The sequence below is a fragment of the Geotrypetes seraphini genome, chromosome 3 (genome assembly GCF_902459505.1).
Source record: "Geotrypetes seraphini chromosome 3, aGeoSer1.1, whole genome shotgun sequence".
NCBI classification, from domain to species: domain Eukaryota; kingdom Metazoa; phylum Chordata; class Amphibia; order Gymnophiona; family Dermophiidae; genus Geotrypetes; species Geotrypetes seraphini.
In genome coordinates, this window is record NC_047086.1 from 294,656,825 (window position 1) to 294,673,155 (window position 16,331).

General features: G+C 42.3%; 1 protein-coding gene across 1 annotated transcript in view; it reads left to right on the forward strand.

Annotated features, from left to right (window-relative positions):
* Positions 1 to 16,331, forward strand: part of RYR2 (ryanodine receptor 2) — a 1,389,277-nt gene that overhangs the window by 629,252 nt on the left and 743,694 nt on the right. Inside the window, 2 exon segments of the mRNA XM_033937646.1 lie at positions 11,578 to 11,819; positions 15,965 to 16,157. Coding sequence (XP_033793537.1) covers positions 11,578 to 11,819; positions 15,965 to 16,157 — 435 coding nt within the window.

The window sequence follows — 16,331 nt, forward strand, 5'->3', positions numbered from 1 at the left end:
TACTTCTGAATCTTCAGCAGGGTCAGAGTTCTTTGTTGTGTAAAAGAACTCTGATGCATGTTGGTAACAAAAATCTCACACACGAATACAAGATGTCAGGGGAGGTACTTGAAGAGACCCCCCAGGAAAGGGACTTGAGAGTACTAGTCGACAAATCAATGAAGCCATCTGTGCAATGTGCGGCGGCGGTGAAAAGGGCAAACAGAATGCTAGGAATGATTAAGAAGGGGATCACGAACAGATCGGAGAAGGTTAACATGCCGCTGTACCGGGCCATGGTACACCCTCACCTGGAATACTGCGTCCAGCACTGGTCGCCGTACATGAAGAAAGACACACTACTACTGGAAAGGGTCCAGAGAAGAGCGACTAAAATGGTTAAGGGGCTGGAGGAGTTGCCTCTTCTCCCTTCAAAAACAAAAAAAAGGAGACTGAGAGGGGACATGATTGAGACATTCAAGATAATGAAGGGCATAGACATAGTAGATAAAGACAGGTTGTTCACCCTCTCCAAGGTGGGGAGAATGAGAGGGCACTCTCTAAAGTTATAAGGGGATAGATTCCGTACAAATGTAAGGAAGTTCTTCTTCACTTAGAGAGTGGTGGAGAACTGGAATGCTCTTCCGGAGTCTGTTATATGGGAAAACACCCTCCAGGGATTCAAGACAAGGTTAGACAAGTTTTTGCTGAATCGGAATGTACACAGATGAGGCTGGTCTCGGTTAGGGCACTGGTCTTTGACCTGGGGGCCGCCGCGTGAGCGGACTGTTGGGTGCGATAGACTACTGGTCTGACCCAGCAACGACAATTCTTATGTTCTCCATGTTGGATCTTCATGGGGGCCTATAGGCTTCACTTATTTCAGACAGGGAAATGAGTGAAAGATCAACTTATGAATGCAATGGGATGCTAATTAGTCTTTATAATGCTCTGGATGTCTTCCAAGTCTTTGCGATGATATTTTCTGGGACCTTCTTTCACAATAAGTGTTGATTTAACTTGACAATATCTTGATTTTCCCTCTTGATCTGACACACCCATAGGCATCATGTTCAGGAAATCCTGTCCTGGCTATGCCAGCACCAACTCTTTGCCAAACTTGAGAGAAATATTTTTGAAGAGAAGCAAGTCTGTATTCTGAGATATATTGAACTGCATTAAAAAAAAAAATAATAAAAATAAAGTCCAGGTCATTATGTTACTGGTGGTGCTAGTATTTTAGAATAGGATCTGATACTTTTTCCTTATAGGCTCTTTCCTTATGGCTTGAATGCAATTCTCCTTCTCTTAAACTGTATGCATGTACTTATTGTATCTATTGCATGTATTTTGCTGCATGTTCTTTCTGCTGCATGTACTACTGCATGTACTTATGCATGTCCTTATTCCTTGTACTTATTGTACTTTGTTCTCTTTGTACATGTTGCATGTATTTTTTTGCTCCCTTCACTTAAATTGTAGACGTATAACCAGCATGTTACTTTTTATAATTGCTTTGCTCGTGTTTGTTGTCAACCTCAACTGCACTGTTTGTACTGAATCTATCTGCTATGAACCGCCTAGAACTCCCTGGGTATGGCGGTATACAAAATAAAAAATATTATTATTATTATAATGTATGACTTGTTCTAAAACACATGAGAGATGGATGTCCATGCACTGGTGCTGATGCTGGCAAGCTTGAATATCCATTTTGCAAACTAAAATGTCCATAGTATAAATAGGGAAAAACAAGGGACAGAGACATCATTGTGGCAGCAAAGGAATGTCCATGTGGAATAGTCTAGAGGCTAGAACAATGGCCCGAGAGTCATGGGGGCTTGGTGTGTGTGTGTGTTTAAATTATGAGCTCTCAGAGACAGAAAAATACCTACTATATCTGAATGTACAGTCCTATAATAGCCTACAGGTTTATATGGAAGCAGTGTACATTAAGGGATAGAGGATTTGTCTGTCCTTGGAGGACTCACAATTTAATTGAAAACAATTCATGAGTTACAATGGGATTTCAACCAGGATCTCCTAGCTCTCAAACTGCTGCTCTAACCATTAGGCTAGGAGTATATGTGGCTGCTTTATGATATGAATACCTCTTATTCCAAGTGATAAATATCCGTTGTGATATATGATTCAACCACTCTTAATAGCTATAAATTTCATAACTTTACTGAAGCTTCAGTAAAGTTATGAAATTTAAAGCTATTAAGAGTGGTTGGATCATATATCACAACGGATATTTATCACGTGGAATAAGAGGTATTTATGAGCTATATGTGATTCCAAGTTAGAGTACTATTGAAGAAATAACCATCATAGTGGGGCTGCTTTATGACATGAACATCCATCATTACTGAAGCTGTCAAAGAGCCTTGCTATCCTTGCCAATTTCATATTCTGGGTGAACAGCAACCATTGGGGGGTTTAAAGGAAGTGACATCCCTTAATCCTTCCAGCGGAGAGCTGCTCAATCAGCAAATATTTCTGTACCTTGGTCTTGCTGGGTAACGAGTCTAAATACAGTATAATCTTGTTATAACGGACTTCAGGGGACCTGGAAAAACAGTCCGTTATACCCAGAGACCGTTATATCCAGAGTTGTATTTTTTAAAAACTTTATTTAGGTCAACTTGAAACAACATACAATCAATGAACAGTCACTGCACAAGCATATCAGCAACATCAAGAACAAAACTCAGCAAAACACGTGTATGGCACGAAATGATTGCAAAACCAGAACACTAAAAAATGTTCTAAAGCAGGGGTGTCAAAGTCCCTCCTCGAGGGCCGCATTCCAGTTGGATTTTCAGGATTTCCCCAATGAATATGCATGAGATCTATTAGCATACAATGAAAGCAGTGCATACAAATAGATCTCATGCATATTCATTGGGGAAATCCTGACTGGATTGTGGCCCTCAAGAAGGGACTTTCACACCCCTGTTCTAAAGCATTATATTGTACTCTATTGGAAAGAAAAATAATATGCTTGTTCATTATAGCCGAACAAAACTACAGCTAAAAGCGGCTCTAGGGACCAAATTGTTTGTCCATTTATGCGAAAGTCCGCTATATGCGGTGCTTTTATGCATGTTCGTAAAGGCGCATAGCCGGGACCAGCGGACCTCGTCCACTATAGACAATATGCCGTTATAAGCGAATCTGTTATAACGAGATTATACTGCACCAACATCTATCTTTTTGGACATAGACATGCCTTCTCCTTCTGAAATTGCAGATGAATGTCCATATTTTGGCTCTTCCTTAGTCCTGCCCAAAATACACTCGGACCATGCCATCTTGCCATAAGAATGTCTGCAGTTTTAGAATGTATCCCAGATTTACCGATTTTGAGATTTGGACATCTATGCAATATGGCTTTTTAAATGTCAGTTTTTAGATAACCAAAACATAAATAGAGTTTCTAAAATAAGGGCCATAATTTCAGATAAAATTTACTCAGATTGGCTCTATTTTTACCTGCATAAGTGGCAAAATCTTTCAAAATATTCCCCATGATGTTGTGTGTAATGTTGTAGTCTTATAAAAAATGAGGCTATACCTGGTGATCAGCATTGATTTTCCAGTTTATGTGTAGCTGTGTTTGACATAGCCTTCCAAGTCGATATTCAGTTGCTAACCAACTAGGTTATAGTGGCCAAAAATGGACCTGTTATTTAGGCGAGTCTGTCTGGCCTTTAAACCTAGCCGGCCAGCCAATGAATATTAGCACTGACCAGCTGTGTTGCGAAACATGGCTAATGACTGGAATATTCAGCGAGAGATGGGGGAGCTGTTATCAGCTGGTTAAATAGTGCTGAATATTGGGCGGTAAGAGTTTTGTAAGTCTGTATCATCTTATGATTTTGCTCTTTATGATTGACATGATACGAGTACATTTATTTATTTATTAAAAAATTTATATACTGCATAAAAACTATGCGGTTTACAAATGACATGCATACAAAAAACAGATCATCGATAAGCGCAGTAAACACTACTCCCAACTAATAAACTCCCCTTCTCTAAACAGCAAAGCACTTTTTAGACTAGTTAACTCCCTATTCGACATAGACTCTCACAAACGCTCCACCTCCGACCTCCCTCCCTCCGCAATCACTCTAGCCGATCACTTCGCGAACAAAATCCACACTCTAAAACTGTCTCTTTCAGCTCACAGCCCCGATCCCCCACTCAACCTACGCGCAGCAGATACAGAAGGTTCAACAGCCGACATGTCCTGGACCTCCTTTGTAAATCCTGACTGGAATCTATTCCTCGAACTTTATTCTAAATACGCCAATTCCAACTGCCTATTAGATACTTGTCCTCCCACCATCATGAAATGCGCCCCCCCATCATTCAAAGCAGAACTCTTCAATTGGGTATCTCTATGCCTGTCCACTGGACACTTCCCGTCCGAACTTGGCCACATCCTCATTTCCCCAATCCCTAAACAACCCAAGGAGCCAATCTCTTCCATCACCAACTACAGACCCATCGCCAACATACCACTCTTCCAAAAACTCATGGAAGGTCTTGTCAACTACAACCTTACGAATTACCTCGACAAGTTCAATATTCTTCATGACTCCCAGTCCGGTTTCCGCCCAAATCATAGCACCGAAACCGTCCTAGCTGCCCTGACAAATTACCTCCTCCACCTGTTCTCACTGGGTAAAAGCGCCCTGATACTTCAATTCGACCTGAGTAGTGCCTTCGACCTGGTCGACCACGACATTATGCTCAACTGCCTTGACTCCATCGGCATCTCCGGACAGGTAATAGATTGGTTCACAGGCTTCCTAACAAACCGTACCTACCAGGTCCACAGTAATGGAGCCTTCTCCCACCACTGGCGTAACCCTTGTGGAGTCCCACAAGGCTCTCCCCTATCCCCCTCCCTATTCAATATTTACTTGACCCCTCTGGCACGAAGCCTAGCAAACTCTAACCTAAAATCGTTCATATATGCAGATGACATCACCATCATTGTCCCCATTACCTCACTCACCCTAGAAACGGAAAAACTCATCGCATCTATCCTCACCAAGTTAGAACTGTGGACCTCAAAACTCAAATTAAAATTGAACTCTGAAAAAACCAAAATCTTCCTAGCAAGTCCCAACCACAAATTAACAAACACTTCCCTCAGATTGAATGGGCTAGATTACCCTATTTTACCCACCATAAAAATCCTTGGAGTCATCCTGGACCGCACCATAACCTTCGATGACCATACCAGTGCCCAGGTGAAAAAATGTTTCTGTACCCTCTGGAAACTGCGCACCATCAAACGCTACTTCGACCACCAAGCCTTCCGTCTACTCGTTCAATCTCTGGTATTAAGCATATTAGACTACTGCAACATTATTTACCTGGGATCCTATAAAAATACCATCAAACGTCTTAGAACAGTCCAAAATGCGGCCGTCCGCCTCATCTATGATCTCAAAAAATACGACCATGTTAGCCCCTACTACACCAAACTCCATTGGCTTCCAGTAGAGGCAAGGATCATCTTTAAGTTCGCCTGCCTCTGTTTCAAAACTCTTACAGGATCTTCCCCAATCTACTTGTCTGAGCACCTTGAAATAGCAGGCCCCTCTCGCACACGAAACACCCACCTATTCACCTTTCCCTCCCTAAAAGGCTGCCTCTACAAGAGATTCATTGATAGAACCCTAGCATTCCAAGCGGGCAAATGGAACAATTGCCTTACCGCCCTCATCTCCAACTCCCCGCCCTACCACCTGTTCAGGAAGTCACTAAAAACCTACCTCTTCGACAAATTCCGCTAACGCTGCCTTCCCTCCTTCCCTGCACCCTCCTGACCTCGACATGCCTCCATTCCCTCTGACTACGCCCCCTCCCAAGCCACTATGGCCTCTCTTTCTCAATCTCTGTTTTATCTAATTGCCCTGCCTTTTCATTGCCTCACATTTAACATCACTGTAAATGTACCACCGCTATAACATGTAACATCGCTGTATACGTACAGTCTCTTCTTTAGTATATGCCTTTTTATTACTGCTATTTATGTAACATCTTTGTAAATGTAACAACACTGTAATATGTATCATCGCTGTAAATGTACAGTCTCTTCTATTGTTAACCGCATTGAACTTCCATGGTATTGCGGTATACAAGAATAAAGTTATTATTATTATTATTATTATTACAAATACTAAAACATATTTCGTCAGAACAAATACAATAAAACATTAACTAACTGTATCATTATTAAAACCTTTTTTCAAATTCATCCAACAAGATGGAAAGACAAAATCCCATAAAAAACATTTACAGGACAGTAAGGCTTCAGCACAAATAATTGTGTTTTCAACATTTTCTTAAAAATCAGTCTCCCATCCCATACCATGTTTCTCTTTTTCTCAAATTGTATTTTGAGTCCAGAATGTATGGAGCTAAATTGCATACAGCTTAAATCTAATGAAGGATACCTTATTTCAGAATTTAAGCTCTGGAATGCTTTGCCAGAGGTTATGGTAAGAGCGGATAGCGTAGCTGGTTTTAAGAAGGGTTTGGACAAGTTCTTGGAGGAAAGGTCCATAGTCTGTTATTGAGACAGACATGGGGCAAAGGCACTGCTTGCCCTGGATCAGTAGCATGGAATGTTGCTACTCTTTGGAGTTTGGTCAGGTATTAGTGACCTGGATTGGTCAACGTGAGAACGGGCTACTGGGCTTTATGGACCATTGGTCTGACCCAGTAAAGCTATTCTTATGTTCTTAACGTTTCATTTAGACCAGGTTGTGGAAGATAGCTTGACTAGGGAATAGTACTAATCATTGCAGGACAGATAGGCCAGTGTCGGGCAGACTTCTATGGTTTATGATCAAGTCGTGGCTAGAGAGATTTAAATGGGGTGAAGTGGGGCTTCGATGACAGCTTTAGTAGTTGGAGAACAAAGCCAGAGCCTTGCTTTGTCCATTAAGTCTGTGCCCTGAAAATGACAAGGACAAATCAAGATCAAGTATGCGTACATGGTATCACATTATTCCTTATGCTATGAGTTTATCTTGCTAGGCAGGACCGAATATGTCTTTATCTGCTATAATCTATTATACCATTATGGTCATGATATTGAGACTGAGGGACACAGCCTGGCTATCTCCCATGACCCATGATATTATTAAATTGTGAACCTCTTTTTAATTTTATTATATTTTTGTTATGTACATCGCTTAGTGATTATAATAGGCGATTAATCAAATTTTGTTAATAAACTTGACCCATACCGATCCTGAATGCTGGGGCTATATCCAGCCACCAGCACTGAATATCCAGGTCAAGGTTTTCCATCTGAATATCAGTGGCTAACATACTATATGCTATTTGGTTGGCCAGATGATGTTCCTGGCCAGCCAAATGGCGCTAAATATCGGCTGGCATGTGCTTATCCCCTGTGGAGCTAAAGACAACCTCATAATTGTAAACGATTGAGTTTTGTTATTCAGCTTCTTAGTCTCCAGTGAATGTTTAGTTTTACAAAAGCCACTTTAAATGCACCAAAGCCCATTCATTTCATATGGGCCTTGGTGTATTTAACGCAGCAGCATTGCTACCATGGGTTTGTAAAAGAGACCTTTAAACACTTGTAGCCAATTTGCAGATTATGGGGGTAATTTATAGTAGCCCAAATCACACAAACAAAATTTCAGCTGTTCTGTGGCAGGTATAAAAGTGCATGACTGTGGCAACCTCGTACTTGCATGATAATCTGATTTGGCATGGTCAAGTACTGGTTAAACTCCATATGGTACAAAGTGACACACTTATTAGAATCTTTCGACTCTTGACACAGTATTTTGCCAAACCATGGCAGTGCCAAGTCCTTAGATATGTGCCACAAGCAGGGCCGCCATCAGGGCAGTACTACCAGTCCTGGATTCAGGGGCTCGGAGCTGACAGGGGGCCCGGGCTCCCCCAGGGTCCTAGGCAGTGTTCTAAGGCAGGGGCGCCAGTAGCTCGCCAAGGCAAAGTGAGTCGATCACCCAGGACTCACTTTGTCTTGGCGATCTAATCTATCGGGCCGATCAGTCTTCCTCTCCCCGACATCAATTCTGCAGTCGGAGAGGAAGTTCGGGCCAGCCAATCGCTGCCTGGCTGGGCGGAACTTCCTTTCCGACGGCAGAATTGACGTCGGGGAGAGGAAGACTGATCGGCCCGAAGCAGGGAGAGCATGCGTCGGCTTTGGGGCCTGTTATCCATTGGTGGGTCCTGTTCCCCAATGGCAGCGGCAGTGGCAGTGGCTTGGGGAACGGCAGGGAGAAAGAAAGAAAGGGGTCAGGCAGGGAAACAGAAGGAAAGAAGAGAAACAGAAAAAAAGAAAGAAAGGTCAGGGAGAGAGGAATAAAAAGTTGGGGGAGGAAATGAGTGTGGAGGAGAGAAAGCATACAGGCTGATAGAAGGGAAGAAAGATTGGATGCACAGTCAGAAGAAGAAAGTGCAACCAGAGACTCATGAAATCACCAAAGGTAGGAAAAATGATTTTATTTTAAATTTAGCAAAGTGGAGGCAGTATTACCACAGTTTTCAAAGGAATTTGCCCAAATAACTTAATAGTTAACTGGGTAAATTCCCAGAGATGAAAACTTCACTTCACTTACTATGCACAGTTCTGAATTTATATCTGCTGTCTATATTTTACAATATGGTCCCCTTTTACTAAACCACAATAGTGTTTTTTAGCGCAGGGAGCCTATGAGCGTCAAGAGCAGCGCTGGGCATTCAGCACAGCTCCCTGCGCTAAAAACTGCTATTGTGGTTTAATAAAAAGGATTTGTCTATTTTTGTATGGTTATTACTGAGGTGACAATGCATAGAGTCATCTGCCTTGACCTCTTTGGAAAAAACCCAGAATAGGAATGATAATTAACATTTTCTCAGCTTATAGTGTGCTTTGTGTTTTTTAATTTTATTGTTGGTAGATCATTTTGACTTGGTCATTTTAAAGTAGCTCACAAGCTCAAAAAGTTTGGGCACCTCTGAGCTAGAGCGTTGAAACTGTGTATTTCTATTTTATCCCCCCTTTTTACAAAACTGTGGAGCGTTTTTTAGCGCCAGCCGTGGTGGTAGCAGCTCTGATGCTCAGAATTCTATGAGCGTCAGGGCTGTTACCACTGTGGCTAAAATCCACACTACAGTTTTGTAAAAGAGTGAGGGGTTAGTTTGTGATGACATATTCCATACTAGGCGAAGGTGTTTTCTGTGTTCTGTGTGTTCGAAAGACATGGTTTTCTGTTAGGATTGACGGTGTAGGATTGATTGGTCTGGCTTGTTTAGTTTTACAATGGGTGTATTGATGTACTGCTCACTGCAATATGTAAGATGCTGCCTTTTCCTAGGTACTCATGTGCGACGTGTGGTTTGTTACTAAAAATCATGTTTTTCTTACAGATAGGGGGGGGTGCCAAAAAATGATGGGCCCCGGGTGTTACATATGCTACGTACGCCACTGTATGTAAAGATACCAGAAAGCTGGCGTAGCAAAAACTTTAAGTAAATTGTTATTCTTCTAAGTTTTGAGTATTTGACCCTCCCACAATCTCACGGGCACTCGTTTCAAGTTTATTGAGATTTTGATTTAAACCCAATATCAAATATTTTCAATGCGTAGCATTAGCAGAAAAGTATGTGTATATTCGGCCCATGGAAGAAGGGGGGGAGGGGAAGGGGTGCATGGGGGGCCCAATAGGATTGCTCAGTAAGGGGCCCAGAAATTTCTGATGGCGGCCCTGGCCACAAGCATTGGTCAAAAATGACATAGACTAGGGGACACTTGATGAAGTTACAGGGAAATATTTTTAAAACCAATAGGAGGAAAATAATTTTCACCCAGAGAATAGTTAAGCTCTGGAACGCGTTGCCAGAAGTTGTGGTAAGAGCGGATAGCGTAGCTGGTTTTAAGAAAGGTTTGGACAATTTCCTGGAGGAAAAGTCCATAGTCTGTTATCGAGAAAGACGTGGGAGAAGCCACTGCTTGCCCTCGATTGGTAGCATGGGATATTGCTACTCCTTGGGTTTTGGCCAGGTACTAGGGACCTGGATTGGCCACCATGAGGATGGGCTATTGGGCTTCTGACCCAGTGGGGCTATTCTTATGTTCTTAAATTGAGGATTAAAGACTGCTTTTTATATTGAATCAGCTGTCTTATTTTTTTGGTACCTCACTTCTTGAGGTGAGGAGTGGGCTAGTGGTAGAGCTGCTGCCTTTGCACCCAAGTGTTGTAGGGTCAAATCCCAGCACTGTTCCTTGCAATCGTGGGCAACTCACACAATCCTCCAATGCCCCAGGTATAAAATAAGAACCTGTATGTATGTAAATCACTTTGAATGTGTAACCACAAAAAGGCAGTATACAAGCCCCTTTGTTTTTGTACATCAGGTTTTATCCTTCTCCTTTACGCTACTAGGAACACCTATGCACATGTAAGTACATAGTGGCACATTTAAAACAAAGAGGAGAGAATTTTTTTTTTTTCACTCAATGAATAATTAAGCTCTGGAATTCATTACCAGAGGATGTGGTAACTCCTTCTCAGGAATTTACTCCCAAAGGGGCTACATCTAACTCTAGACTATGTCTACTTCAGGAAGAAGGTGAAAGCCTGGCTGGTCGCCCAAACCTTTACTACATGGAGTGATTGACCACATACTCATTCTGCACCAAGACTGACTTGCCACACACACTAACTAAATCGGTTCCTTATAACTGTACAAACAACTTGCCTTGAGTTTAGCCTCCTATCTGTTTATTCCAAAACACTCTGTACCATCCATCTTGCCCCCATCTAATATCTGCATTTGACCTCTCAGCTATAGGATAAGCTGTATTAAAGAAAACATTAGCATCATATCTATGTTATTTGAATGTTCTGATTTGATCTAAATTAGGGGCTCTGATGCCCATTGGGATTTAATGGGCTTTGGAACATTTGTCGCATGGCAGCTGCTATCATGACTTTGTAAAAGGGGGTGGTGGGTGTGTGTGTGAGGAAATTAGATGCTGCATAAGTATTATGTCTCCCTTTTATGTTTTCTTTATATCTTTTTCATTTGAATTTCAGTGCTGTTAATAAGTACCGTATATACTTGAATATAAGTCAATCCGAGTATAAGACGAGGTACCCTTTCCCCCCCCAAAAAGGAGGAAAAAAGGTTGACTCGAATATAAGATGGGGGGGGGGGTTAATATTCATGTGCCCTGCAGTGTACCAGTGGGTGGAACATGGATGTGTCATGGGTGCTCCATCTAGAAATGCAAGTACTTTATAAAATAGTATCAGACTTGGGCATTGCAAGGCACACTTGGGTGCACCAGCTTAAGCTTGCCATTGACCTGGTGAAAGCTGTCACACCTAAGTTTCAGCATGCGAAAGCTTCTTGAGTTACTACTCTATAATTGGTTGGAGCATCTTAATGCTGCTATAGAATTGGTATTAAACATGTTTTTTGTTGCACCTACAATTGGGGTGCCACTTTAGAGAATTGCCTTCATATTACTATGAGACATGAAACACTAGAATAATTTCTCATTGTGTGTTTTCTTAAAAGTATGAGACCCAACATCTTCCTTGGCATCAGTGAAGGCTCTGCTCAGTATAAGAAATGGTACTATGAGTTGATAGTGGACCACATGGAGCCTTTTATGACTGCAGAAGCAACTCATCTTCGAGTGGGCTGGGCTTCAACAGAGGGCTACTCTCCATATCCAGGTAGTGGTGAAGAATGGGGAGGAAACGGTGTTGGTGATGACCTTTACTCCTGTGGCTTTGATGGTCTTCATTTATGGTCAGGTAAAACAAAATGCTTTTCCTTTTGTCATGCCTTCTTCAGTTGTACCCAAGGCCATTCCTGTCACAAGATGAACTAGGCTTCTGCTTAGAGAAGCACAATTTGGTGGCAGCATAGCTCTGGTGTGCAAACAGTCTTCCTCTTTCCGGGCTTGCCGCTATTGTTCCCCCATCTTTTCCTGAGCCTGCTCAAAGTTAAAGTGGAGTTAGCACTTCATAGACAAGCCCATGCTGAAGTGCTGTTGTCTCCATTCCCCTCCAAGGCACATTTCCTTTTGGATGGGAGCAGGACATGACAGACATTCAGCACTTAGTCTTTTTTAAACTGGGACCATTGCAGGAGGAGATAGGAGAGTTGGCAGCAGCACAGATGCAGTCAAGGAAGAGGAATGGAGAGAGGGAAGGGGGAGATGAGATGTTGGGCAACTGAGTTGGGAGTTGGGGAAGGGCAACGTGGGAGGCATAGGTGGAGGAAGATGAAATACTGGCCACCTTGAATAGAGAAGGGAGAGAGAAACTGGCCACCTTGGAGGAAAGTGGAGTACAGCCAGTAGAGATGTTGGCCAATGAGGGTTGGAGATAGAAAGGGAAACAAGGAATAGTGCCTACCTGTGTGTGTGTGTGTGTGGCGGGGGGGAGGTATAGGGAGGAAGATATATTGAACTACAGGGGGAAGGAAGAAGAGATAGAGCCTTGAACTACCCTGGGGGGTTGGGGAACACATGTTTGAAAATTTACCTAAAACATGCAATACCTTTGAGCTGACCCTGGTTGTTACCTACCATGTTTTAGGAATGTTGTAGTCTGCTATGATTCTTTACACAAGAGAAAGCATATTTCTTGGAAACCTCGATTGTTACTTTTACTTGAAAATAGAATGTGTTCTACTGGCATTCTACTAGATAGAATATTTTAATATTAGATATCTAATATTTTAATATTAGATAGAATATTTTAATATTCTATCTCAGTGGTTCAACAAATCCCAGGTGCTAGGTCACCATAGTGACTAGAAATTTTCTTGCGGAACCTAACATTTCCATGGCCCTTTAAATAATAATAATAAAATCTTCTTGCAGCCACATTTGCAATCACTGCAAGAGCACTGCATAGTTCAATGTGAGTCTGAGCTGCACTGTGTTGGGCTTGGTTCTCAAGTCTTGTGAGACCATCTCAAGGATTTCAGCACCACACAGCTCAAATTCACAGTCATGCAGTGCAGGAAATTAGAAGCTCTTGCCCCAGTGGTGATTACAACAGTGGCTGCAAAATGGAGAAGAAATTCTACAACCGTGGTCATAAACATCCAGGTGAGGAAAGGAAAGACTGGTTGACTCAGGATAGATGGAGGGGCTGCGTTGAGGGGCTGACTGACTTATGCCTCACTGAGGGGTAGTTGGGGTGCGCTAACTGGCTTACAGGGATGAGAAGAGAGGCTGAGAAATTGGGGGAAATGACTTGATAGTTTGAGGCTTAAGGGGCCAGGGATAGGGGCTGGCAGGGCTCATTGCTCAAGATTTCTGCCAAACCTATTCCAATTACTGCACTAATTTTTTGATTGCTCAAGGTTTCATTATGTCATGGAGTTTTAACCTGCTCTGTATTAGAGCTGTCCGATTCAGGAAAAAAAATTTGATTCAATTTCGCTGATTGAATTGATTTTTTATTTGATGCAATTTGATTCACTATAATATAGCTTTAATATTAGCTGGTGGGTTTATTTTGCAGCCTCTTTGCCCACCCTACCCCCCTTTCCCTCTCCACACCCACGCCAGCAATATCAAATTAAAGAAAACACACACTGTTAGGTCCTAGCTCATGCTCGCTGTCCAACACCAGCTCTGGCATGATACACATTTCAAATCTGACATACTGTAATCACAAAATAGAAAATAAAATAATTTTTCTACCTTTTGTTCTCTGGCCATTTTATTATTCAAATCATGTTGGTCCCAGGCTCTAGTTTCTGTTTGTCTTCTGTTGGCTTGCTTGCCAAGGTCTCTTGCCATTTGATATAATCTTCTTTCTCTGTGTTCACCATCCATCTTCTATCTCTGTACTTTCCCTTCTCTTCCCTGCATGCCCAGTACCCTCTCTCCCTTCCCCTTTAGTTCCAACTTCCAGTCCAGTGACTCTCATCCTTCAACACCCCCTCCACCCCATGTGGCCAACACCCTCGCTCTCTCTCTTTTCCCTCCTTCCAGCCTCCCTACCCCACATGGCCAGCACCTCCTCTCTCTTCCATTCCCACCAACTGCAGCTTCAGACAATCAAATCATCCCCCCCATGGGTCCAGCATCCTATCTCCTTTCCCTCCAACTTATAGCTTCCCCCAGGTCCATTGGCGGCGGCAGCAGAGGTGGAAAGCAGCAATCCCCCACATGGATCCAATAGCAACAGCAGTACAGTAGTGCCCCCCTGCAGGTCCAACAGTGACAGCAGAGGAAGCAGCGCAGCATAGCACAGCACCCCAGCTTACTACCTTCTCAGCCCTCACCGCCGATTCTTACAGGCCCTTTCTCTCTACTGGAGTCCTCCTTTCTGATATAACTTCCTGTTTCATGAAACAGGAAGTTACTTCAAAAGGAAGGACTCCAGCAGAGGGAAAGCCCAAAGTGAATCCGATATATATTTTTTTTTCTTCAAAACAAATTGATTCATCCAAACTGAATTGGTGAATTGATTTGAATCGTGAATCGGACAACACTACTCTTCTCACCTTAGCAACCTCAAGATGATAAAGGGAATGGACTCATCTTGTATGAGAAAAGAAAGACTAAAGAGGTTAGGGTTAGAGACGGTTGAGGGGAGATATGAGCCAAGTCTACAAAATCCTGAGTGGTGTAGAACAGGTACAAGAGGATCAATTTGTTTTTTTTTTTTTTACTGCTTCAAGTTTTACAAAGACTAGGGGACCAATAGGAGGACATATTTTTTTAACTCAGAGAATAGTTAAGCTTTGGAATGCTTTGCCAGAGGGTGTGGTAAGAGCGGTTAATATAGCTGCTGAGACAGACATGGGGGAAGCCTCTGCTTACCCTTGATCAGTGGCATGGAATGCTGCTACTATTTGGAGTTTTGACAGGTACTTGTAACTTGGATTGGACTCCGTAAAGACGGGATACTGGACTAGATGGGCCATTGGTATGTCCCAGTAAGGCTATTCTTATGTTCTCAATGTTGCTGCTTTGTCTAGAGCCATACAAAAGGCATTGTTTGTACATCCACCATTTCGTTTAGAGATAAGACATTATACTCTGTAGAACAATGTATCACAATCTGTGTGCCGTGGCACAGTACTGTGCTGTATGTAGATTCCAGGTGTGCCGCCAGGGATTCAAGAACATGTGACATGTATGCAAGTCTGTCACTGCCAGCAGCGGCATCTCTCATCTTCTTTGCCCCCACATAAACCTCATCTTCTCTGAGCTTGGGGGCAGTGTCTGGAGGGCCTCTGAACATGTACAGACGTCGACATGATGACATCACATGCATTCGCGCATGCTTGCAACATCATTGCATCGACATCTGCGCATACTTGAAGGCCCGCTAGACATAGCCCCAAGTTTAGGGAAAGTGAAATGATGCCATGTGCTGCGGAGCTGGGGGTGGAACAGGGTGGGGCTTTGGGCAGAATGGGATGGGGCCATGTGTCCTCTTTTTGTGTGCTATAGAAAAATATTTGCTCCATTAGTGTGCCGGAGCTAAAAAATAAATAAATAAATAAATAATTGGGGGTTAATGCTAGAGAGGCAAAACAATCTCATTGATAAAAAGGTCAGCCTTGATCCTTTCCCTTTCCACTTACTACTTAATACCATCTTACGAGATGGTTAATAGGATCACCTCTCTAATAAAATCCCTTAGAGAGGTTCATCCAGGTGATTGAAATGGTTAGAAAGTCAGAGATATAGTAAGTCTCTTTCCTTCTGTTTGCCAATGTAAACATTACATTTAACAGATGTGTTTTCAACTACGTAGGGCAATGATTAACTTTAATTAAACCTAGGTCTTTAACAACAGTTAAAAATGATTTTGCTCCTGAGCTTCCATAATCCTCTAAGGTTAGAATCTTCTGTAACCAGTAATTTAAGGCAGTCCATTACAAATACAGTTGTGTTTTTTTTTTTTTTTAAATGTGTACTTAGGTTGTATTGCAAGGACAGTAAATTCACCAAACCAGCACCTACTGAGACCCGATGATGTTATCAGCTGTTGTTTGGACCTGAGTGCCCCAAGCATATCCTTCAGAATCAGTGGGCAGCCAGTGCAAGGGATGTTTGAGAATTTCAACACAGATGGACTTTTCTTTCCCGTTGTCAGCTTCTCAGCAGGAATAAAGTTAGTATCCATCATGCTTTTTCTTTCTCTCTGTTCCACTAATTACACTAAATGAGAGAATAATATAATTTTTTTTCCTATGCTAATTTCTTTCTAGTTCACTTGCCTTCTTGACATGCTATTTCAACCCATACTCAGAACAAAATAAAACTGACAAACCCTTTTTCTATGGTG